The 27,334-nt window shown below is 41.8% G+C and overlaps 1 protein-coding gene across 5 annotated transcripts in view; it reads left to right on the top strand.

The window, feature by feature from the left end:
* Positions 1-24,892, top strand: part of LOC115150314 (sodium channel protein type 4 subunit alpha B-like) — a 181,173-nt gene extending 156,281 nt beyond the window's left edge. For 4 of the 5 annotated variants that reach the window (XM_029693503.1, XM_029693476.1, XM_029693493.1 and 1 more), the window contains 8 exons: positions 1,528-1,701; positions 3,936-4,058; positions 12,602-12,874; positions 14,851-14,904; positions 15,153-15,290; positions 15,390-15,494; positions 15,960-16,230; positions 21,701-24,892. In XM_029693503.1, the coding sequence (XP_029549363.1) occupies positions 1,528-1,701; positions 3,936-4,058; positions 12,602-12,874; positions 14,851-14,904; positions 15,153-15,290; positions 15,390-15,494; positions 15,960-16,230; positions 21,701-22,953 (2,391 nt within the window). In that variant the 3' untranslated portion in view covers positions 22,954-24,892. The remainder of the gene's footprint in view (positions 1-1,527; positions 1,702-3,935; positions 4,059-12,601; positions 12,875-14,850; positions 14,905-15,152; positions 15,291-15,389; positions 15,495-15,959; positions 16,231-21,700) is intronic. The other variant, XM_029693512.1, reaches the window with a different exon arrangement.
* Positions 24,893-27,334: the final 2,442 nt, after the last annotated feature.

Genomic DNA, 27,334 nt, shown 5'->3' with positions numbered 1-27,334 from the left:
TATCATCACATTTCTTTATGTGGGTTAAGCCTGATGAGGACATGTTTTTATGTGGGTTAAGCCTGACCAGGACATTTTTTTATGTGGGTTAAGCCTGACCAGGACATTTTTTTATGTGGGTTAAGCCTGACGAGGATTTTTTTTTAATGTGGGTTAAGCCTGACCAGGACATTTTTTTATGTGGGTTAAGCCTGACCAGGACATTTCTTTATGTGGGTAAGCCTGACCAGGACATTTTTTTATGTGGATTAAGCCTGACCAGGACATTTTTTTATGTGGGTTAAGACTGACGAGGACATTTTTTTATGTGGGTTAAGACTGACCAGGACATTTTTTATGTGGGTTAAGCCTGACCAGGATTTTTTTTAATGTGGGTTAAGCCTGACCAGGATTTTTTTTAATGTGGGTTAAGCCTGACCAGGACATGTTTTTATGTGGGTTAAGCCTGACCAGGACATTTGGGTTGAAACGTTAAACAACGGGAGCATTCATCAGTGTGTGAGTATCTATTATTTCCTGAGTTTATTTTTGTACCCAGCAGCTATGTGCGTACGGTACATTATACATTACTGGACATTTTACAACTCAATGTTCCTCATTCTAGAAATGTTATCATCTGTAAAGACCCTTTGTTGTTCTCGTCTAACTTTATTATCTGAGTAATAATTGTGATGCAAAAGGCCTCAATCAATTATTATACACTGTAGCATACTGTATAAACATAATTTTTCCGGTTGTGAAATAAATCACTGAAAGGGTTTCATGTAAAAATAGCGTGTAGACTTCCCTCATGGGTACATACTGTTACGAAACCAGAAACTAGCCTACTGGGTTTGCTGCACTCGTTATGTCTAGGGGTCTTAGGCCTAGCTACATGGTCTGTAACTTGATTAGATATGTTTCATAAATATGAGACATAAGCATATGCAACCAGGTGTTCAGTGCTTGTACCCAGAAGACAGTCACCTTACCTCAGGTCCAGAGCCAGCTCAGTCTTGACTCCCATTGTCGGCCAGTCCAAGCAGATTATTATTTGTTCAGATGGTGACGTCAGTAAACATACAAAAAGAAAACTACAAGGAGGCATGCCTAAACTAAAGACTCAATTGCCACCTAACAAAGCCAGCAGCCTCACAGCCATGCCAGCTGGGACACTGACTGACAATCACCTTAATTGGCAGCACCTCTGTGCAAATAAAGGCTTGGCTCAGCATCTAAACCAGCTGTTGCTGCCACCTGGGGATGGAGTGTGGAAGTGTATCCTGGTAGTGTGTTTGTCCAAACACTAACCTTCCCCCACATCATAACAATACATACTGCCAGTTTCTAGTGATTAGAATAAGACACTGATACACACAGTCAGTATGTATGTCATTAAGATACTGCATTAATATTGCTATGGTAAGATTGATTGCCGAGTGATTACGAGACTAGGGACGTTCCATAGTATTACAGCATGAGACTAATTGCCTATTGACGATTTAAAAAGCCCTAATCATGACTCGTCTCCCATGTGTCTTTCTGAAGGCCTTTGAGGACATCTACATCGAACAGAGAAAAGTGGTCAAAGTGGTGCTGGAGTACGCCGACAAGATCTTCACCTACATTTTTATTCTGGAGATGCTCCTCAAGTGGATTGCATACGGATTCAAGAAGTACTTCACTAACTACTGGTGCTGGCTGGATTTCCTGATTGTGGATGTAAGTGCAACGTTTATTTCCAAACCCTCAGACATGATGATGAGACGATGAGGTCATTTACTAAAACGACGGCCCACTTCACTTGATTGTGTTTTATAATCTGGTCAGACGTGATGAATCGATCTGTTTGTCGCATGCATTCTGAAAGCTCTGTGACTTGGACAATGTGGAATCCTGATTTGTCTTGTCTTACTCTGTCAATAATAGTTTTCCAAAACATTGAACATTATTGAGCCATGTCACTTTCTGAATGGTTTGGCTGTCATGCCAGACAGTCATAGGGCCGGATTCAGAAAAACCTAATCCCGAATTAATAAGGATGCTGAATGGAGAATATTGTCAGGGAATCTTAATCTGTATGTGGGAAACCTGCTCATAATGTACAGTATACTGGTAGATACTGCCTGGGCAGGATTAGGCACATTTCGGGAATGTTCACCGACCTACTGCTGTTCTCAAAAACGCTTTGTCCAATCAGTGCAGCCCTGTAGCGAGTCTAGCAACCCCACAATCCCCTGGGTTCATACGTCACTTATTTGTTACCACTTTATCCCCGGGGAGAAACATGAGAGCTGAGTTCACGTCAGTAGTTTGGACATATTGGTGTGTGGCAGAGAGTCTTTAGGCAGAGAGAGCCTTGAGCAATTAGTGTTTGCTCTCTGCACACAGACACACCGCACAAAGGGAGGGAGAGATGGCAGGGGGAAGGAAGAGAAAGAAAGAATGGTGGAGTGGGAGAGGGAGGAGGAGAGAAAGAGAGAGAGAGAGAAAGACAAAGAGGCCAGAGCTGACTAGATAGATGTAAACAGCATTATTTTCCCAGGGAAATTTCTCCGGCATGGCTTCATGTTTTACCATTGCCATGAAACTGCCAAGTCAATACATATTCCCCTTACACAGCTTGTTGGGAATATTTCTAATGATATATGATACCTTTATGCATCTTTGTTTAGGATGTGCAGCAGATGTTGTTCTATGTAATCTGCCATATTGTCTGTGTTTCTTCAGGGCTATCATTGCCTTTTGTTCCTGTAAATTGTGAGACGAAGTGAATTGAAAAGATAACCAAACATGGCATTCAAAATGGTCATGCCTTCCTATTGTACACCGAAGTAATGGAAATGTGGCGGTGGATTCAAACCATTGGTGGTGATGTGCAGTTCTCTCCTGAGTGATTCAGTATTCTAAATTACTGATATAGATGTGGAGGGGAAATCACAATGTGTACGTGTGCTTGCTGAATCTTTTTTAAACCCCCTCAACGAAGTGTTATAATTCATACCGAAACAGCATGTGTAATGCCAAAAGGTCTCCAAGTGCTGAAGTACCAAACCCTTTTGGCAAGAAGATCACCAGTGGGTTTACTCCCTCTATCCATCTCTGTGTGCTGTGCTGATCGTGTTCAACAAAAGTGTCAGGATGTATTAATTTCCTTACACCCCAAGGCATAAGAGCACAAAAAGCCCCTGCTCTTGAGTCAGTGATTCATTTAAGCAACATGACGAAGCACAGATGTCTGTGAACCTTGGAGAATAATTTCAGTCATTTATCTGATTGTGGTATGAGTCTCAGACAGTGCCTGGAGGGCAGTTGAATATTAATTTGTGAGGGGCAAAAGGGAATTCAAAACCACCCACTTTACTACATGCAAGTTTGCTTGTGTAAAACCTGTATGCATTGGATCAGTCTGTACTACATATTTAAAAGTAAGTAAGTAATTTGATTCACTGTTGGCAAGATATCAGTGATTGGCCTGTTGACCAGTGCCGTCAATGTAGAGCAAATTGGCACCCACGAGTCCTCAGGACCCTGCGAGCATTGTGGTGGCCCGGTTTGCCGGCATAAGGGTGAGGCCCGATTTGACCGCTAAACACCACCACTGACCGTACACAGTAGACACCTAGAGCTGTAGTCTCTGGTTGGCTTTGAGGTTGACTTTTGATTGACCTCTCTTCCTCTCTCTCTTACACAGATTAAAGCAGAAGTTTTGTGACCATTCTATGTTCTGCTATGAAATAACCAAATTTTAACATTATATCCCCTTGAATATCAAAAGGACGACCTCGATGCTCCCACTCTGGGTTGACTTATGAACCCTTAACATAGTTGCTAACAGGAGGGACTCGCCAGAGTGGTCCAGTGTTCCTTTTCAGGTACTGTGTTGACATTTCTTTGAACAGGTTGTGGCAGCCCCCCTAACCATGTGGGTTCTTGCGCTTTCTTCATCCTCCTAGGTGTCTTTGGTGAGCCTAGTGGCGAACACGCTTGGCTACTCGGACTTCGCTGCCATCAAATCACTTAGAACCCTCAGAGCTCTGAGGCCGCTAAGAGCACTGTCCCGATTTGAAGGCATGCGGGTAAGAGTCGTCTCTCCACTCTCTTTTCTAACTCCCTCACTCCTGATATCTTCGAACCATCTCATCTGTCACACTCTACCTCTGTTGCCACCCTTTCTTTTCCTTACCAGCATTTTCACAGTTTCTATTCAGAATACTCATATCTCCTCTTATGGTGTTATAATGCCATCAAATCCATGAATTGCTCATCTCTTAATTATCCAGCTAATGCCACTAATCCCTAGCCAATCTTTCCCTTGGAGCCAAAAGTGGTAATATTAGCACAAAGTGGCAATATTAGCATGAAGAGCTGATTATGTTTTCATAATTACCCTCAACTCTCCCCTTAGCATGACATGACTACCTCATTATCCAGATTATCAATTCGATCAATTTGGATAAGCTTTATTTCATATTAAGCTTTATTTTGTGGTCTTTTTTACCTCAAACTTTCATAGTGAAATCATAATTAGGCCCTACATCACCATTTAGGAATCATCAAAACAGGTAACATATACCAAATGTTTACACCATATTTAAGTTAGAACAGAAAATTGCCTATTGTTATCACATAATTTCCAAGTAAATACAGATACGGTGGGGTCCGAAATTATTGACACCCTTGAGAAATAATGACTGTAAAAAATAAATACTTAAAATACTGAGCTATATTGTATGCTCCAAAAAATAGGGAAATTATTTTATACTAATTCAAATGCTCAGAGAAAGTGATTTTGTTTAATAAAAAAATATATATAAAAAATCTCAAAAGGTAGGGTTCAAAATAAAGATTCTTATAAATAAAGTTGTCAAAAGTTGAGTATTTGGTCTCATATTCTTACCACGCAATGACTACATGAAGTTTGTGACTCACAGTTATGAAAACTTCAGACACTAAAGAGGCCTTTCTACTGACTCTGAAAAACACCAAAAGAAAGATGTCCAGGGTCCCTGCTCATCTGCGTGAACGTTCCTTAGGCATGCTGCAAGGAGGCATGAGGACTGCAGATGTGGCCAGGGCAATAAATTGCAATGTCTGTACTGTGAGACGCCTAAGACAGCACTACAGGGAAACAGAACGGACAGCTGATTGTCCTCGCAGTGGCAGACCACGTGTCACAACACCTGCACAGGATCGATACATCCGAACATCACACTTGCGGGACAGGCACAGGATGGCAACAACTGCCCGAGTTACCAGGAACGCACAATCCCTCCATCAGTGCTCAAATTGTCCGCAATAGGCTGAGAGAGGCTGGACTGAGGACTTGTAGGCCTGTTGTAAGGCAGGTCCTCACCAGACATCACCGGCAACAACGTCACCTATGGGCACAAACCCACCGTCGCTGGATCAGACACGACTGGCAAAAGGTGCTCTTCACTGACAAGTCGCGGTTTTGTCTCACCAGGGGTGATGGTCGGATTCGCGTTTATAATAAGAATATATACATATAGATATATGGATGGGCAATGACAGAGCGGCATAGGCAAGATTCAATAGATGGTATAAAATACATTATATACCAGTGGCGGTCAGTGCCGTTTAAGATGAGGGAGGACCATTTTTTTTCATGTGCATGGCCTTATCTCTCTTACAGCATATTGGATGACTCTCATTCATATTCCATTCACCCAGTTCAATGTAACAGCAATAGGTTTAAGCTACTATATGATTCTCAAATTGTCCCTATACCCATCATGAGGTTGCTACAACCTAGCCTATGAATGAAAGTTTACAACATAGGTACACACAGATCGAGAAACAAATTTGAGGTGACACACAGTGACATTCAATACCGCCTTGCACACTCTTGACTGCATCTAGCTGATCTAGGGTGTAATCATTAGTCCAACAGTTTCAAACAAGAGTTTCTATTGGACAAATTCAGGTATGTTGATCCCTGATTTGTTCCTTTTGCATACGTTTAAAAAACGTTTTTTTCAACAGAATCGTCGGAATGAATACACCCCTGATCCCGCATAAACAGAGTTCACTCTCATAACAGCCACTTTATATTCATTCTCTTCTCTTCACTTGTGGACTTCAATGCACAACACATAAGCTGTATTTGACCAGCCGAAAAAAACTTTCCATACCATGTCATAACCGGTACACACAGCCTACATCGTTGTCCCCATATTAGCTAAAGTATCGTCCTAGTCAACATAGCTAATAGAACTAATGCATTAGTAAACCTGTTACAATCATGCAGTAACATTGCAATGTATAACGTTAACTAACTCACTTTTGTACATCGTGCTGGTCCGTACAATTGACCTTATTTTAGCGCCCAAAAAACGTAATACCACATAATACCGTAATATCAATACCATTGTAAAGCACAATTTCTCTCCTTTCCAAAAAAAATCAATGACGATACCTTCATGATGCCCATCTCTGCATGATTCAAGAAGGCAATGAGCTCCGTCAGGTCTTTTTAAAAATGGTGGGTGGGGAAGTGAAACCTATTGTGTGATAGTAAAAAGGAGAGATATGTTGTGTGGGGAAACTGCGTTTTTCACTCGATCTGTCCAACTTATCACCTTAAAACCTCTAAAATGTAAATATGTCATTACATACCTATTTGAAGAGTTGTGTCAAATTTGAAACAAGTTTTTAAGGCGGCGCTAAAGTTATCTTCAGAAGTGAACAGCGGCTTTTAAGAGTCACGATGGCTTGTAGTGATGACGCAAAAAATGACTAGGTATCCCCCTGTCCCTTTCTTGTTTTTAAACGGTGAGAGAAGTGCTACACCTGGTGGAGAGATGCTGTAAGACACATAGTTAGTTGCTTTAAACGTGCTGTACGTTACGTCATGACATGTCACAATTTAACGTACAGCGTCAGAGGGGTCAGTTTCTTTCAACTTTTCTCCAATACTATTGAGCCATTACCATGTCAATCAATGCTTGAATAGAAACGTAGTTCACACCCAAGATTTTGATGTCAACCCAGTCACTACAGGCCCATTAGTTTTCATTGCAGCCTCATTTGAATGTCGCGGTTGCGCTAATTTGTACGGAATGAGGTTAGTCACCGTTAGTCAGTTAGCAGTTACACCGGCGGGCCCCGACGGCAATAAATTCATAAAACCAAGAGTTTACCTTGACTTGGAAGAGTTCCAGTGTTGTGTTGGATAGTCATTGCCAGCTAGATAAAATAGCGCCCCTTTCTTTGAGCCAGGTGTTTGAGTAACTAAACTAGCCAGCTGCACTTGCTAGCTAAGTAAATGAAACTGAAAGAAATAAATGACAATCTCTCTCTCTCTCTTGCTTCTTCTAGCTATGCACTGCAGTGCTAGCTAGCTGTAGCTTATGCTTTCAGTACTAGATTAATTCTCTGATATTCTGATTGGGTGGACGACATGTCAGTTCATGCTGCAAGAGCTCTGATAGGTTGGAGGTCATCCTCAGGAAGTTGTCATAATTAATGTGTAAGCCTATGGAAGGGGGTGAGAACCAAGAACCTACTAGGTTTTGTTTTGAAGTCAATGTTAGAAGAGGAGGAGGCTGTCCTCCGGCTACACCATGGTGCTACCCTACAGAGTGCTGTTGAGGTTACTGCAGATGTTCATTGCAAAACAGTGTGTTTTAATCAATTATTTGGTGACGTGAATATATTTAGTATAGTTTTATCTAAAAAGGATAACTCAATGTTTAACCATTTGTATGAAATTCACTGAAGAGGATGGTCCTCCCCTTTGTCCTCTGAGGAGCCTCCACTGGTATATACATATGAGATGAGTAATGCAAGATATGTAGACATTATTAAAGTGGCATTATTAAAGTGACTAGTGATCCATTTATTAAAGTGTCCAATGATTTCAAGTCTGTATGTAGGCAGCAGCCTCTCTGTGTTAGTGATGGCTGTTTAACAGTCTGATGGCCTTGAGATAGAAGCTGTTTTTCAGTCTCTCGGTTCCAGCTTTGATGCACCTCTACTGATCTCGCCTACTGGATGGCAGCCGGGTGAACAGGCAGTGGCTCGAGTGGTTGTTGATCTTTTTGGCCTTTCTGTGACATCGGGTGCTGTAGGTCTCCTGGAGGGCAGGTAGTTTGCCCCCGGGTATGCGTTGTGCAGACCGCACCACCCTCTGGAGAGCCTTGTGGTTGTGGGCGGTGCAGTTTCCGTACCTGGCGGTGATGCAGCCCGACAGGATGCTCTCAATAATGCATCTGTAAAAGTTTGTGAGGGTTTTAGGTGACAAGACGCATTTCTTCAGCCTCCTGAGGTTGAACAAGGGCTGTTGTTTTGTGTCATTTTGGAGTCACTTTTATATAGATAAGAATAAAATATGTTTATATACACTTCTACATTAATGACGATGCTACCATGATTAAGGATAATCATGAATAATGATGAGTGTGAAAGTTACAGAGGGTCAAAGATGTGCTAACCTCTCAAGACATACTAACCTCTCACCATTATCAATAACAGAGGAGGCTAGCTGTCTTGGGCACAAAACAATCTGAAACACAACCAAAATGAACTGCAAATGCATCCAACATGTCACAAGCTTTATGTAGTCATTAAGTGCTAGGATTATGGGACCAAATACTAAACTTTTGACTATGTTTTTATTAAGCATCTTTAGGGGTGTCAATCATTTTGACCCCTACTTTTTCTGAGAGAAAAAAAAGTATTACTAATTTACCAATTTTTTGGAGCATACAATATAGCTGAGTGTTTGAATTATTTATTTTATACAGTCATTATTGCCCGTCATTATCAAGGGGTTTCCATTAACAAAGCCCAGTTCTCACTAAATCAATGTTGTTACAGCATTATTACACAGGAATATGGACAAATAATTGTAAAGTGTTACCAGAAAAGCTGATAAATATAGCAGTGTCATGCATGCACATACTCCATGTACAGTTGAAGTCGGAAGTTTACGTACACTTAGGTTGGAGTCATTAAAATAAATTTTTCAACCACTCCACAAATTTATTTTTAACAAACTGTAGTTTTGGCAAGTCAGTTAGAACATCTACTTTGTGCATGACACAAGTAATTTTTCCAACAATTGTTTACAGACAGATTATTTCACTTATAATTCACTGTATTACAATTCCAGTGGGTCAGAAGTTTACATACACTATGTTGACTGTGCCATTAAACAGCTTGGAAAATTCCAGAAAATGATGTCATGGCTTTAGAAGCTTCTGATAGGATAATTGACATCATTTGAGTCAATTGGAGGTGTACCTGTGGATGTATTTCAAGGCCTACCTTCAAACTCAGTGCCTCTTTGCTTGACATCATGGGAAAATCAAAAGAAATCAGCCAAGACCTCAGAAAACAAATTGTAGACCTCCCCGAGTCTGGTTCATCCTTGGGAGCAATTTTCAAACGCATGTTCATCTGTACAAACAATAGTACGCAAGTATAAACACCATGGGACGACACAGCCGTCATACCGCTCAGGAAGGAGACGTGTTCTATCTCCTAGAGATGAATGTACTTTGGTACGAAAAGTGCAAATCAATCCCAGAACAGCAAAGGACCTGTGAAGATGCTGGAGGAAACAGGTAGAAAAGTATCTATATCCCCAGTAAAACGAGTCCTATATCAACATAACCTGACAGGCCGCTCAGCAAGGAAGAAACCACTGCTCCAAAACCGGCATAAAAAAAGCCAGACTACAGTTTGAAACTGCACATGGGGACAAAGATCGTACTTTTTGGAGAAATGTCCTCTGGTCTGATGAAACAAAAATGTTTGGCCATAATGACTATCGTTATGTTTGGAGGAAAAAGAGGGAGGCTTGCAAACCTGGCACCATACCAACCGTGAAGCACAGGGGTGGCAGCATCATGTTGTGGGGGTGCTTTGCTGCAGGAGGGACTGGTGCACTTCACAAAATAGATAGCATCATGAGGGAGGAGAATTATGTGGATATATTGAAGCAACATCTCAACACATCAGTCAGGTAGTTAAAGCTTGGTCGCAAATGGGTCTTCCAAATGGACAATGATCCCAAGCATACTTCCATAGTTGTGGCAAAATGGCTTAAGGACAACAAAGTCAAGGTATTGGAGTGGCCATCACAAAGCCCTGACCTCAATCCTATAGATATTTGTGGGCAGAACTGAAAAGCGTGTGCGAGCAAGGAAGCCTACAAACCTGACTCAGTTACACCAGCTCTGTCAGGAAGAATGGGCCAAAATTCACCCAACTTATTGTGGGAAGCTTGTGGAAGACTACCCGATATCTTTGACCCAAGTTAACCAATTTAAAGGCAATGCTACCAAATACTAATTGAGTGTATGTAAACTTCTGACCCACTGGGAATGTGATGATAAAAATGAAAGCTGAAATAATTCATTTTCTCTACTATTATTCTGGCATTTCACATTCTTAAAATGAAGTGGTGATACTAACTGACCTAAGACAGGGAATTTTTACTAGGATTAAATGTCAGGAATTCTTAAAAACTGAGTTTAAATGTATTTGGCTAAGGTGTATGTAAACTTCAGACCTCAACTGTACGTACTCCATACACTTAGTATGTAGCATTTCCATGATCTCATTCCAATCTTTCTATCCTTTCTCGCATCTTTACTTGTCTGTGATATTACTTTACAAGTTGTTTCTCACTTCATCTTTACTTGTCTGTGATATTACTTTACAAGTTGTTTCTCACTTCATCTTTACTTGTCTGTGATATTACTTTACAAGTTGTTTTTCACTTCATCTTTACTTGTCTGTGATATTACTTTACAAGTTGTTTCTCACTTCATCTTTACTTGTCTGTGATATTACTTTACAAGTTGTTTTTCACTTCATCTTTACTTGTCTGTGATATTACTTTACAAGTTGTTTCTCACTTCATCTTTACTTGTCTGTGATATTACTTTACAAGTTGTTTCTCACTTCTGGCAGTATTAATACAAATCTCCTTGCTATTCCACTGTTTGTTTAAGCGGTTGCTTTTCTTATCACGTTCTCTTACATGCATTTCTGTGTTCAGATATTCCGATTAATGTTTAGCCTGTAACATTTCCATAATCATTATTCATTCCCTCAAACACATCCTTAAACAGCCTCGAACAGTTCATGCACACTGAAGTTAAGATTTTGGGCTATTGTTCCCTCCTGTTGCACAGTGTTAGTTTAAGTCAACAGCTGTCAGCCTAGCTTGTAGCCCTTTAATATGTATATAATTTCCCCTGACATCCACTGGAATGAATTTGAATTCCTGCCCATGAAATTTGCATGCTGTCGGAAATGGGGGGGCTGATGTCCGCCGAGCTCGCTGCTCTCCTCCACTGTAAATCTGGCAAATGGGATTAGGCGTCCCGCTGCTTGAAAACGTTTGGGTCTGCTCCTCAGTGGGAAACGCGAAGTGGAAGTGCAGCCCGGCTACAGTGTACAGAGGAGTGAGTGAGTGAGCAGCAGATTTCTTTTTGACACCTTAAGGGTTGTGCAGGGCTAAACCCCAATATCCACTCGTTCTATTAGAGCAGTGACACTCAGGATCTCCTAGCTCTGCACACTACGCTCTTGTTCCTCTAGTCTAGGACTTTAAGGTTCATCTCAACCAGGAAATATCTTACCAGGGTAGTTTAAAAGTTGCTGCTGCTCGTGATTGAATATGAGACAGACAAACATTCTTAATCTCATTTGCCAGTTTCACTAGTTTGCATGAATTTTGGAAATGTGGTATTTTTAAGGGTGGTGGGATTATTCTACAAAGTGTGTTTGAATAGTTTGATATATATACCGTAATTTCCGGACTATTAAGCGCACCTGAATATAAGCCGCACCCACTGAATTAAAAAAACTATATTATTTTGAACATAAATAAGCCGCACATGTCTATAAACCGCAGGTGCCTACCGGTACATTGAAACAAATGAACTTTACACAGGCTTTAACGAAACACGGCTTGTAACAAAAAATTAAAAATTAGCAATAAGCTTTAGTTGTCTTTTTGCACTGAGTCAATTCCTCACGCTGCTGTTTCCAACGTCTTATCATCGACTCATTAAGACCAAGTTCCAGTGCAGGAGCTCTATTTCCTTTTCCAACAGCCAGATCAATCGCCTTCAACTTGAAAGCTGCAGCATATGCATTTCTCCGTGTCTTTGCCATGATGAGGGTGACAAAATGACTACCGTAATCAGAATGATGGGAAGTTTGAGAGCGCTCGATTTAATCTAAACAGTGGCGGCATGAAGCTTTCACTAGACCAATGAAATTGCCGAACGGGTTAAGGTCAAACAACTTTTTGTTTACAAAAAACTGAGCACGTCACAGAATGTTTTTTTGCTGAAAAAAAATTTGAAATCGGGAAAAATCCATATATTAGCTGGGTCATTGTTTAAGCCATGAGGTTCAAAGCCTGGGAAAAAAGTTGCGGCTTATAGTCCGGAGTTTACGGTACTTTGTGTTTTGGGAGGGTGTGGGTTGGGCAAGCACTTAGAGTAAGTGAACCACAAGCATGTGCACACTGGTATGAGTTTATCTGATTAAGTTACTGGCATCATGTATGGAGTGTGTCATGTGAAAGCAGAAGGGGGCAGATGGACGCTTGACGTGTGTGTTTCCATGGCGACAGGTTGTGGTAAACGCCCTGATCGGCGCCATCCCGTCCATCATGAACGTACTGCTGGTGTGCCTGATCTTCTGGCTCATCTTCAGCATCATGGGGGTCAATCTGTTCGCCGGCAAGTACGGACGCTGCGTCAACCGGACGGGCTACATCCACAATGTGTCCATGGTCAACAACAAGACCGACTGCCTGGCCATGAACGACACCCAGTTTTACTGGACCAAAGTCAAGGTCAACTTCGACAACGTGGGCGCCGGTTACCTTGCCCTCTTACAAGTTGTGAGTTGGACTTTTTTTTTCCATTTCCTTTTAGTTTTTCTCACAGTTTGAGATATTCTTTCCTCCCTCATACTTTTTTACGCTGCCCACCGTGCCTGTCCAGAGATCCCTGAATCGATCAACAAGTTGCAAGCTTTTATTTTTAGCAGCGATGGAAGCCATTACAGAGAATGTTGTGCTTTTAGCAGCGATGGAAGCCATTACAGAGAATGTTGTGCTTTTAGCAGCGATGGAGGCCATTACAGAGAATGTTGTGCTTTTAGCAGCGATGGAGGCCATTACAGAGAATGTTGTGCTTTTAGCAGCGATGGAGGCTATTACAGAGAATGTTGTGCTTTTAGCAGCGATGGAGGCCATTACAGAGAATGTTGTGTTTTTAGCAGCGATGGAGGCCATTACAGAGAATGTTGTGCTTTTAGCAGCGATGGAGGCCATTACAGAGAATGTTGTGCTTTTAGCAGCGATGGAGGCCATTACAGAGAATGTTGTGCTTTTAGCAGCGATGGAAGCCATTACAGAGAATGTTGTGCTTTTAGCAGCGATGGAAGCCATTACAGAGAATGTTGTGCTTTTAGCAGCGATGGAGGCCATTACAGAGAATGTTGTGCTTTTAGCAGCGATGGAAGCCATTACAGAGAATGTTGTGCTTTTAGCAGCGATGGAGGCCATTACAGAGAATGTTGTGCTTTTAGCAGCGATGGAGGCCATTACAGAGAATGTTGTGCTTTTAGCAGCGATGGAGGCCATTACAGAGAATGTTGTGTTTTTAGCAGCGATGGAGGCCATTACAGAGAATGTTGTGCTTTTAGCAGCGATGGAGGCCATTACAGAGAATGTTGTGCTTTTAGCAGCGATGGAGGCCATTACAGAGAATGTTGTGCTTTTAGCAGCGATGGAGGCCATTACAGAGAATGTTGTGCTTTTAGCAGCGATGGAGGCCATTACAGAGAATGTTGTGCTTTTAGCAGCGATGGAAGCCATTACAGAGAATGTTGTGCTTTTAGCAGCGATGGAGGCCATTACAGAGAATGTTGTGCTTTTAGCAGCGATGGAGGCCATTACAGAGAATGTTGTGCTTTTAGCAGCGATGGAGGCCATTACAGAGAATGTTGTGCTTTTAGCAGCGATGGAGGCCATTACAGAGAATGTTGTGCTTTTAGCAGCGATGGAGGCCATTACAGAGAATGTTGTGCTTTTAGCAGCGATGGAGGCCATTACAGAGAATGTTGTGCTAAGCAAGTGCATGCACTTCATTCTTCGCTTTAACTTAGTTGGTGTGGGTGCCTAGCAACAATTCACTTAGCTCCTTTCCATCACCTTCTTGTGATTTCCCTTCATTCTAACTTCCCAATTTGCATCTGGAAACAGTCTGGCCCTCAGTCATTCACAAAAGCCAATAATAACCCGTAACCAAGGTGAAAAGACCCACCGCCGTGATTTCTCGCTGATAAGAACTCACGTGTGATGAAGTAGGGCACACCGCTCACTCTCCTTCTTCCTCCGTCTAGAAAGACACTCCATGCGGTCAGGAGGAAGCACATATAAATCCTTTCCACTGCTATTCATAACATCTCAGCTCTAACATGGCACATGGCCAGTATTTCTTTAGTAGAGACTGTATGTTTTTGTTTTTTGAGGGTGGTTCTTCTGTTTAATGGTTGATGACAAAACCATATGATAGGAAGGATAGATACCCACACTCTGTCATATAGAAATACAAGCATATATCGTTTTCATTTTAAAATAATGCTCCTATGTATGCGTTTATATAGTGATAATAGTGGTGCATGCTCATTGAAGTTGATAGTGGCACATGCTCATTGAAGTTGATAGTGGCACATGCTCATTGAAGTTGATAGTGGCACATGCTCATTGAAGTTGATAGTGGCACATGCTCATTGAAGTTGATAGTGGTACATGCTCATTGAAGTTGATAGTGGCACATGTTCATTGAAGTTCATGTCCTTTGTTACAAGGCTACATTCAAAGGCTGGATGGAGATCATGTATGCAGCAGTGGATTCTCGTGCTGTAAGTATTAAACGTCAATGTACTTGTTTTGTATAACATGATTTAACATTTGAATGTTCCATCATAAGGCCTATATAAGACTGTCATAAAAATTACTTGAAATTGAAATTTGAAAATATTTTTTGTTGTCATAACCATGCCTTGATGTAATACCACCATAACATTTACCAGAATAACACAGTTTTCAACTGATAAAATGTAGCTGAACAGTGTATTGTCCTAACATGGTTTTTCTTTGGCTGCACTAGGTGGACGAACAGCCTATCAGAGAGGTCAACATGTACATGTACCTATACTTCGTCATTTTCATCATCTTTGGCTCCTTCTTCACCCTTAACCTCTTCATTGGCGTCATCATCGACAACTTCAACCAGCAGAAACGAAAGATAAGTATCAAAACTATCATGGCCAACAAATGCCATGAACTTTTTAAAAAAATTGGTTATTTTCACAGTGAAAATAACAGAAAAGGGATGTCTCTTTACTTAGGTGGGCAAGACATCTTCATGACAGAGGAACAGAAAAAGTACTACAATGCCATGAAGAAGCTAGGGTCTAAAAAGCCTCAGAAACCAATTCCAAGGCCATTGGTGAGCTGGAGCTAATTGAACCCTATTTTCTTTAATCTAATTAAAGGGATAGTTCACTTTTTTTGAACTTTTAGCTTATTTTTGATAACATGCCAGATAAGTAGAAAATAAGTTAAAACCCCTAAATAAGGGAACTATTCCTTTTATTTTCTTTCCCTATAGTGCAGAAGCCTCTTGTGTTCCAATGACTGGTATTTCTGGATCTTATAGGGATAGTTGTAAATTAGTTGTAAATGAGAACTTGTTCTCAACTAGCCTACCTGGTTAAATAAAGGTGAAATAAAAAAATGTTAAATGTTTTATTTAACTTTTTTTCGAAGTATTGGGCAGCATATTTAAAAAATATATATATAACAAGTTCAAACATTAAAAAAGTTTCCTATTATTTCAATTTTCTTCACCTTAGTGCATAAGCCTCTTGCGTTTCAAAATAACACCTATTACTCACTACCTCTCTTCTCCCAGAACCAAGTGCAGGGCTTCTTCTTCGACCTAGTGGGCAAGCAGGCATTCGACATCATCATCATGGTCCTCATCCTGCTCAACATGATTACCATGATGGTGGAGACGGACGAGCAGCCAGCCCGCATGGAATACATCCTCAACAAAATCAACCTGGCCTTCATCATCATCTTCTCCTGCGAGTGCCTCATCAAGATCGTGGCGCTACGCTGCTACTTCTTCACCATTGGCTGGAACATCTTCGACTTTGTAGTGGTCATCCTCTCCATCGTTGGTGAGTGTGTTGCTTGGGCTTAATTAATCAGGGGTCTGCCTCCCAAGTGGCGCAGCGGTTAAAGGCACTGCATCGCAATGCTAGAGGCGTCACTACAGACCCGGGTTTGATTCCAGGATGTGTCGCAGCCGGCTGTGAGATCCATGAGGCGGTGCACAATTGGCCCAGCGTCGCCCGGGTTAGGCCGCCCGGCTCGCCATCGCGCTCTAGCGAGTCCTTATGGCGAGCCGGGCGTATGCCAGCTGACTTGGGTCACCAGCTGTACAGTGTTTCCACCGACACTTTGGTGCGGCTGGCTTCCTGGTTAAGCGAGCAGTGTGTCAAGAAGCAGTGCGGCTTGGCAGGGTAACGTGTTTTGGAGGACACATGGCTCTCGACAGCCGCCTCTCCCGAGTCCGTACGGGGGTTGCAGCAATGGGACATGACCAAAAGTACCAAAAAATGTAATAAATAATCAGGGGTTTTCAATTATGCTCATTGCGATGTAATTGCATGGGTCTGTCAACTGGCAGTTACTGTATACTGAAATATGGTTGCTATATGTAGCTGATGTATGACTATCGGTATGTACGGTGCATTTGGAAAGTATTCAGAACCCTTCACTTTTTCCACATTTTGTTATGTTACAGCCTTATTCTAAAGTTGATTAAATAGTTTTCTTTCCTCATCAATCTACACACAATACCCCATAATGACAAAGCAAAAACAGGTTTTAGAAATGTTTAAAAAACGTAAATATCACATTTAAATAAATATTTAGATCCTTTACTCAGTACTTTGTTGAAGCACCTTTGGCAGCGATTACAGCCTCGAGTCTTCTTGGGTATGATGCTACAAGCTTGGCACACCTGTATTTGGAGAGTTTCTACCATTCTTCTCTGGAGATACTCAAGCTCCGTCAGGTTGAGAGGATAGCACAGCTATTTTCAGGTCTCTCCAGAGATGTTCGATCGGGTTCAAATCTGGACTCTGGCTGGGCCACTCAAGGACATTCAGAGACTTGTCCTGAACCCACTCCTGCTTTGTCTTGGCTGTATGCTTAGTGTCGTTTTCCTGTTGTAAGGTGAACCGTCACCCCAGTCTGAGGTCCTGAGCGCTCGGGAGCAGGTTTTCATCAAGGATCTCCCTGTACTTTGCTCCGTACATCTTTGCCTCCCTCCTACTATTCTCCCAGTCCCTGCCGCTGAAAAACATCCCCACAGCATGATGCTGCCACCACCATGCCTCACGGTAGGGATGGTGCCAGGTTTCCTACAGATGTGATGCTTGGCATTCAGGCTAAAGAGTTCAATCTTAGTTTCATCTGACCAGAGAATCTTGTTTCTCATGGCTTGAGAGTCATTTAGGTGCCTTTTTGCAAATTCCAAGTGGGCTGACATGCTCCTTTTACTGAGGAGTGGCTTCCGCCTGGCCACTCTACCATAAAGGCATGATTGGTGGAGTGATACAGAGATGGTCGTCCTTCTGGAAGGTTTTTCCATCTCCACAGAACTCTAGAGCTCTGTCAGAGTGACCATCGGGTACTCGGTCACCTGCCTGACCAAGGACCTTCTCCTCTGATTGCTCAGTTTGGTCAGGCAGCCAGCTCTAGGAAGAGTCTTGGTGGTTCCAAACTTCTTCCATTTAAGAATGATGCAGGCCACTGTGTTCTTGGGGACCTTCAATGCTGCAGAAATGTTTTGGTACCCTTTCCCAGATCTGTGCCTCGACACAATCCTGTCTCTGAGCTCTACGAAATATTCCTTCGACCTTATGGCTTGGTTTTTGCTCTGACATGCACTGTCAACTGTGGGACCTTATATAGACAGGTATGTGCCTTTCTAAATCATGTCCAGTCAATTGAATTTACCACAGGTGGACTCCAATCAAGTTGTAGAAACATCTCAAGGATGATTAGTGGAAACAGGATGCACCTGAGCTCAATTTCGATTCTCATAGCAAAGGGTCTGAATACTTATGTAAATAAGATATTTTTGTTTTTATATTTAATTTTGTTAGCTAAAATGTCTAAACCTGTTTTTGCTTCGTCATTATGGGGTATTGTGTGTAGATTGATGAGGATGTTTTATTTTTTAATCGATTTTAGAAGAAGGCTGTCACGTAACAAAATGTGGAAAAAGTCAAGGGGTCTGAATACTTTTCCGAAGGCACTGCAGTTCTCGTCTAATGCCGCTGTGGCAGCTCAACATCCTTGGGTGATACAGTTGATCTCATGACCTTTGTTGTTTACCTATAAGCAAGGCATTCCAAGTCACTAGCTGGCCCATACACAGATAATGACATTTAGCTTGGGACCTTCAAATTTAACAAGAAATATTATATTGACAGATTTCCCATGTAGCACAGTTGGTAGTGCCTGGCGCTTGCAACACTAGGGTTATGGGCAATGTTCCCTCTCATTTTTTTATCACAGAGCAAATTTTAGGCCTGGTGAGTGCAAACTTGAACATTGTGAAAATTCTGTGCAACTTCCAGCGTGCGTTTACTGTGAACACTGAGGCTGTACCCACTTTAAGTTAGTGTTTTACTGTGAACACTGAGGCCGTACCCGCTTTAAGTTAGTGTTTTACTGTGAACACTGAGGCTGTACCCGCTTTAAGTTAGTGTTTTACTGTGAACACTGAGGCTGTACCCGCTTTAAGTTACAGTTTTAACAGTGGCCATGTAGGCTACTGTGGCTATTTGATCATAATGGAGGCCTACCAGAGTGGCTTACCATAAAAAAACTATGGCGAAAAAGCATCACATAACCTTTTAACATGGAAATAGCTAGTCTGTCTAAAGTAGCAGCCAATGTGTGGTGTTCAATGTGGGCCTACATTCCATGAGACCTTTGAGAAAAAAACATGCAGGGCTTGACATTAACCTGTTTATCCACTCGTCCTTCAGACAAGGAGGTGACTGAAAATGTTGTTGTGTTGTTTAATGCAATAAATCACTTTACAAAATAAAATGCATACATTTTACCATACCATTATTACAGAGAATCAGACAAATTATGCTTCCCTCTGGCTATTGGCTACTTAGCTTATTCAAGCCTGTCTCAAAATACAACACAAAAAATAACTCTTTACCTGACTCTTTTCAAAGAGAAATGTACACGTTTTCTGCTCTTGTAGGAAGCAATCACTCCCCTATTGCTGACTACAAATGATCTATAACTGAGCTAATAACTCACTAAGTAGCAAAGAATATGAACAAAATGTGCTCAAGTGGCTACATGCTGGTCTCGCTTTTATCTCAAAACAAGCGCATCTACTCACAACCGCTCATGCTGTGAACACAGTCCAGTTCAAAGTAAATTGCACAGATCCGTGTATGGCAATTGTCTATTTGCATATAGGCCGACTGTAGCTCTGATTGTTTATACCGCACCGGTCTCGGTAGAGTACGGGCTGAGTAGTACATGTCAATGCAATAAAATCCTACTCCGATGCTTTCTGCCTACAACAAAATCTCTTGCATGGTTTGTTTTGTTTCGGTATGTTGCATTGAGCGTGGCTACTGTTGCATTGATTCGATCACAATTGCCAAGTTAAGTGAGTCAAGATCAGTTTGAGTCAAAATGCATGCCAAGATCTACCATTCGGATTTTTTATTAACATGACTTAAAAAACGTAAGCCTATGCAACATTAACCAATTAAAAACAGTACTGTAGCAATGATGTTTGTGCAGTAAGCTATAGGCCCAATACATTATCACAGCATATTGGCTTTGCTTGAATTGCCCTGCCAATGCATTGTTGTTCAGGCCATTTTTTAAGTTATATTTCAAAATATGAGGTAGGCTATATGATCACGCCAGTATAGATCCATTGATGTATTACTTGTAAATCACAGCTAAGTGAGCATACCTTTAAATCATTTTATTTTACTGGGCTCATGATCAGTCTCAGTGGAGGGAGAGAGCAGCAGACTGAGGGTCCGTCTCTCAACATCCCTCCTTTCCCTTTCCTCCACATCCCTCCTTTCCCTTTCCTCGAGCTGATGGCAAAACTCGAGTCGCACCGCATTATTTCTGCCTCATGCACAAATTCATGTTATTACTCCGATGAACAGAGAAAGTGAAATGTTCCTCGATATTAAAAAAGACTCAAACGGTAATAATAACAACAACAAAAGCCTATAGAGACACTTTCCGACTTATTCATTAATGCTGCAGTGCTTGTTGTAGCGCTGAGTGGAAATAGGAGGAAAGTGCATTTTATGGCTTATAAAAGTGTTGGATACAAAGTGTTGACAGTGCTGAGTAAGAACTTAAACGTGAATTCACTCATAAAAACAGCATCTCATTGCTGTATTCGTTGACAGTCTCTCTCTAGTCATGGTTTTAAATGTTTTGAAATCTCACAGGGTAGCTGAATCGGGTGCACCTACTGCCAACAGTTTTACAGAAATGTTTAGTGATCGACTAGGAATGCGTTGGAGATCGACCATTCGATCGCAATCGACCAGTTGGTGAACACTGCTCTAGAAAGTTGAGTGAAATTCAATCTCGTGCTTCTCTCGGTGGGCTGATATTTTTGCGAGGCAGTCCCGGGGGAGCTACTCGGTAGTCTCAGGGCTACTATCCGCACACGCGTGCAGCTTAGAGGGAACCTTGGTTGTTCCAACATGGGACCAGTAGGAAAGATGTATGCACTCACTACTGTAAGTTGCTCTGGATAAGATTGCTGTTTAGTTCTAAACAGTAAGTCATACCTGAAGAACACATTTCAGAACCTTAATTGTGTTTTGCAATATACCTTGGCCATCACCTCTGGCATCCAAGATTTTGTATCCATTTGGCAAGGCTATCTATCATGTCAATCAAGTCACTGATAGTAAGTGGGGCTATTATCTGCTGAACCAGGGGCACATGTATGTTCTGCATGCATATAGGTTGAATCTAAGTAGCCGTCCCCATGCTAAATTACATGCGTGGGCAAGGATGCCTCTGTTGAGGTGAAGGTAATTGTAGCAATCAGGGTTGTCAGTGGGGGTGATTTGGGCATGATTGAAGTGCTGCATCAGAGGGTTGTGGTTGGTGGTTGGTGGGGGGCCGGCTTAATGTATGGCTCCAAAGGGTGACTCCCAACCCCCCTCCACAATCAATAACTCAGGTGCGACCTTCCTGGTCCATGGGAGAGGAGGGTCACGAATCAGGGACAGATGGTAAAGTGGTCGTGGAGGTGAGAGGGATTGGAGGCAACTTGAATGTCATTTGAAGGCAGGCAGACCCAGTAATAGTGGAAGCCTTAATCAATGAGCTCATTGGTGAATGGGAAGCTAGAATTTACATGAAGGAGAAGGAAGCTTAATAGTGATAGCAGGGAGACTCTGTCCTTCAGCCTAATTTACTCTTGGTTACCAATAGTCAACCGAATTCCATAAGATATTGCGTGCGTAGTGTGGGAAAGAGCTAGCCTTACTGTTAATGATGGTCTAATTAGAAGTACAGAGATCTCATGTTTTTCCCCCTATCTTCCAGGTATCGTTCTCGCTGACATCATAGAGAAGTACTTTGTGTCGCCGACACTGTTCCGAGTCATTCGATTGGCCAGGATCGGACGAGTACTTCGACTCATCCGTGGAGCCAAAGGAATAAGGACCTTACTCTTTGCCTTAATGATGTCCCTTCCTGCCCTGTTCAACATCGGCCTCCTGCTCTTTCTGGTCATGTTCATATACGCCATCTTTGGCATGGCCAACTTTGCCTATGTCAAGAAGCAGGCGGGCATTGATGACATGTTCAACTTCGAGACGTTCGGCAACAGTATGATCTGCCTATTCCAGATCACCACGTCAGCGGGCTGGGACGGCCTGCTCAGCCCCATCCTCAACAACTCTCCGGAAGAGTGCAACCCCAACCTCGTCCACACAGGCACCAACGCCCGGGGCAACTGTGGCAACCCCTCAGTGGGCATCACCTTCTTCGTCACCTACATCATCATCTCCTTCCTCATCGTGGTCAACATGTACATCGCCATCATCCTGGAGAACTTCAGCGTGGCCACCGAGGAGAGCACCGAGCCGCTGAGCGAGGACGACTTTGAGATGTTCTATGAGGTGTGGGAGAAGTTCGACCCAGAGGCCACGCAGTTCATCGAGTACGCCAAGCTGTCAGACTTTGCCGACACACTGTCGGAGCCACTGCGCATTGGCAAGCCTAACAAGATCAAGCTGATCTCCATGGACCTGCCCATGGTCAGTGGAGACAAGATCCACTGCCTGGACATTCTGTTTGCCTTCACCAAGCGTGTGTTGGGCGAGTCGGGCGAGATGGACGCTCTTAAGCAGCAAATGGAGGAGAAGTTCATGATGGCCAACCCATCCAAGATCTCCTACGAGCCCATCACCACCACGCTGAGGCGCAAACAGGAGGACATGTCGGCCGCTGTCATCCAGAGGTGCTACCGCCGGCACCTGTTGCGGAGGCAGATGAAGCAAGCCTCCTTCATGTACAGATCAATGCAGATCAATCTGACGCAAAGCTCCATGGACAGGAGGGCCACCGCCCCGGAGAAAGAGGGCCTCATAGCCTCCATGATCAAGGAGAACTATGGGGGGCCTGAGATGGAGCTGATGGAGACCCTGTCCTCCACCTCCTCTCCGCCGTCTTACGACAGCGTCACACGGGCGACTAGTGAACTTTTCCAAGTTTTAATTCTCGAACAGTCCAGAAACAATGACCTAAGTGAACATTGCCCCGCCCCCGACAGAGACCGCGAGACATTTCTGTAACAGCGACTAGGAAATGCTTTTTTTCTCTTTTACATTTTTTGTTGTTGTTGTTTACCGAATGTAAAATAGCTCAAATTACCCTGGTTTAGTACATGTGGTTGTGCAGAGAAACTGCTAGGGGTTTTCATAGAGAAAAGGCAAATTATTTGTTTATTTTTGGTGAACATGCTTTGTGGGAGTACACAAAGGGGCGTGTGTACATCCTAGATGACCATTGACCCTGTTCATGTCAAGTTTGCTTCACAGTTAATATGCATGAATAACCTCTGCAGGGTCACAACAATTATATCACTGATGTAATAATCATTTATTAGACTAAAATAAATACAGTTTATCAGTATTTACAAAGTATGCCTGACCGTATGAGTTCATTAAAGGTCTTACTATTATTGGTGTGATTCCTTATGATCAACAGTTTTATAACTGTGAGATGTGGGAGAAAAAACAAAGGGATACAATTTTCCGTAGTAAAGTATAACTTTGTTGATGTTGCCAGTCTTTCATAGCAGTACAATTATTACTATTTTTGATATTTTTAGAGTAAGAAAAAAAACATGGCCTCTTCTGAATTGGAGTCGCTTACCGTGAAAGGGAATACTTCCACACTGTAACAAGACGAACGGGCAGGTAATAACTTTTCACATTAAAAGAACGCTGTATTTGAACTGTTTTTTGCTCTTGCGTTTACATGTAGAAATATCCCGGGGTCACTGCATATTAGTTCATTTTTCATTCATAACGATATGGTCTTAGTTACACAAAGCTAAGAAGCAATTCAGTAACCAAGATCAGTATGTGACAATCAAACCTACATCTCATGGTTAAGATTGACAGATGTTTTTTTTCTCCATATCTTCTTTAGGACTGCCCAAGTGGCTGCATATTTTATGAGCATCAGAGATCCTATTCACTATTAGACGGGTGGATAATCGTCCTATTTATTTATTATTTTAAGTATTTGTTTTGCATGTTTTGAACGCGTCATATAGACAAGTCACGCTCAAGGCTGAACAGCTATAATTTCTCTACAGTTTTTTGCAGAAACTGTGTTTAGCAGTAATTTGCTACTTTTAAGTGAATTCTTTTTCAGATAAAAGTGTAAAAGTTTGTACAGCATTTTTTGTTGTTGCTTGATCTCTCGAGACCATTCAGCTTCTCTTGGTTACCCATAGATTACTCTCCACTGTAGGACTGATACCGGCACATATAGTTTCTATTCGACTAGAATAATAATAAAAAAGACACCGCTCAACTTTAATATGATATACTGTATATTTTCATGTTATGGTTGCAGGTGTGTTGAAGGGCTGTTTTCTGTAGCAATAGATCCAGTGTGTGCCTGGTATATACAGTACCCCTGTCCTGTTTCTAAATGGGTCTCTATCCACATCGTTGCCCCATTAGATGCCATAGGTGAGTGACTGGGATCACACTGCTATTTATCGGTGTCTACGGGGACTTTTCTAAAGAGATTTCTGATTGCATGCTTTGTATCGGGAACATTGGGGAAAATGTTTAAAACTCGGGTGCGGTCCTATTTGTTGTTGGCGGGGGGGGGAACATTTTTACACAAAAACATCATGGTGAAAAGTAAACTCGACACATCTCTGTCATAAATGTACTGTTTTCATCATAACGAGAGCTGCTTCATCATAAAAACATCCAAGATGAACAGAAAGTTTTTTTTTTCATTCTTATACACTGTCATAAATGCAGTAGCCTACAACAGGCATCTTCTCCGCAGTCAGTAGATAATGGCTTTACATTTCTCACTGCTCAACCACAATGCAGTGCCTCAGTAAAGCCCACATTGCAGTAAATATTATTTATAAATACATTTTAGTACTTTCAGTTTAAATATGTTTTTGTACTTTGCAAACACATGCCTCTGTATATAAGATAACGACCTCCTGTGAAATAAAAGAGAAAGCCTACAATATCACTGATTATTCTTTTGATTTCAGAGTCATTTATGTGTCAGACCCAGGTTAAAATATTATTTTCTTTCAATTACTTTAACTGTGAGCGATTGAGCTTTTCTGGTGTAATGGAACTAATGAGATAGTCCCAAAAGGGTAAACTTACCCCCAATCCAGGCACAATCAAACGTTCAAAGGATTTGAAAGAAAACAGATACTAATTGAATGCAGGTCTGGCATGTGGTACAGTATTATGCAAGCAGTCTTTATTTGCCAAATGAGAGTGACATTACATTGAGAAGAATGCGATAGATTGCACTATGATGCCGCAGCATGAAGAAGACGTTGGGACTTGGCATGCAGAAGGAATGCAGCATCATGCTGCAGTAGCTCAGAACATGAACTCAAGTGGTATTTGGTATTTTTGGTATTTTATTATGGTCCCCATTAGATGTTGCAAAAGCAGCAGCTACTCTTCCTAGGATCCACACACAACATGAAACATGACATAATACAGAACATTAATAGACAAGAACAGCTCAAGGACAGAACATTTTTTTTTTAAAGGTACACGTAGCCTACATATCAATACATACACACAAACTATCTAGGTCCAATAGGGGAGAGGCGTTGTGCCATGAGGTGTTGCTGTATCTGTTCTTTGAAACCTTCTATGACGTAGGTTACTGGCTGTAAATATGTAAGTGTCACGTCTCTATCTGCCCACTGGGTACAGATGTCAGTTCAACATTTAGTTTTGGTTTACATTTGGTTGAGTTGTCAGCTAACGTGAATTGGTATTTGGTATTTTATTAGGATCCCCATTAGCTCTTGCGAAAGCAACAGCTACTTTTCCTGGGATCCACACAGAACATAAAATATGACATAATACAGAATATTAATAAACAAGAACAGCTCAAGGACAGAACTACATACTGTACATTTAAAAACAGCACACATAGCCTACATATCAATACATACACATAAAATATCTAGGTCAAATAGGGGAGAAGCGTATTGTGCCGTGAGATGTTGAATTCAATGTGAATTCAACAAAAAAAATCCCAATTTCATTGGATTTAGGTTAAAAGTTGGGTAAAAAAAGAAATGTCCTTACTTTTTGATGACTTTTTGAAAATCCAATTCGTTTTCTACATTGATTCAATGGGGTTCAAATGACGTGGAAACAACGTTGATTCAACCAGTTTTTGCACAGTGGATGGTTACACAAGGAAGATTGCCTACTGAAACAGAAACCACACCAGGGCTAGAATGCAGATGGTCCCAACAACCCTGAAAAGAGATAATGTCATTTGGATTCAGTTGGGTTCATTCTGGCAACAGTAAATTGGTAATTCATTTATTTTCAAACACAGATTGAAGGGGACCTAATTAGGCAAGCTAAAATAATCAAATCATGAGGTAGGGCCAACAATACAGAAACTGCTGAAAAAAACTCACATTAAAGGTATAGATGTTAAATACAGTAGAGGAAATGACTTTAAGCCTATTTGCATTGTACTGTGCATATTGCTATGTGCAACAAAATGGACCCTAAACCTGTTTTAGGGCTCAATCCAATCGAATTTGAAAGCAGTATTTATTCTGTAGCATATAAATATACTGAACAAAAATATAAAATGCAACATGCAACAATTTAAATGATTTTACTGAGCTACAGTTCATATAACAAAATCAGTCAATTGAAATAAATTCACTAGGCCTTAATCTATGGATTTCATGACTGGGCAGGGGCACAGCCATGGGTGGGCCTGGGAGGGCATGGGCCAACCCACTTGGGAGCCAGGTCCACCCACTGGGAGCCAGGCCCGGCCAATCAGAATGAGTTTTTCCCCACAAAAGGTCCGGGTGGCTGGTCTCAGACAATCCCACAGGTGAAGAAGTCGGGTCTGGAGGTCCCGGGCTGCCGTGGTTACACATGGTCTGCAATTGTGAGGAAGGATGGACATCCTGCCAAATTCTCTAAAACAACGTTGGAGGCGGCTTATGTTAGAGAAATTAACATAAGATTCTCTGGCAACAGCTCTGGTGGACATTCCTGCAGTCAGCATGCCAATTGCACGCTCCCTACAAATTTTAGACATCTGTGGCATTGTGTTGTGTGACAAAACTGCACATTTTAGAGAGGCCTTTTATTGTCGCCAGCACAAAATGCATCTGTGTAATGATCATGCTGTTTAATCAGCTTCTTGATATGCCACACCTGTCAGGTGGATGGATTCTCTTGTCAAAGGAGAAATGCTCACTAACAGCGATGGAAACAAATTTGAGAGAAATAAGCTTTTTGTGCATGTGGAACATTTCTGGCATCTTTTATTTCAGCTCATGAAACATGGGACCAACACTTTACATGTTGTGTTTATATTTTTGTTCAGTGTACAGTATATATGTTTTTCCTGTTGTCAGAAAAATCCTAAAACGGTTATCATCTAATGTAACCC

This window comes from Salmo trutta, chromosome 2 (genome assembly GCF_901001165.1).
Source record: "Salmo trutta chromosome 2, fSalTru1.1, whole genome shotgun sequence".
Lineage (NCBI taxonomy): Eukaryota > Metazoa > Chordata > Actinopteri > Salmoniformes > Salmonidae > Salmo > Salmo trutta.
Note: the sequence above shows the minus strand (reverse complement) of the source record. Positions and strands in the feature narration are given on the sequence as shown.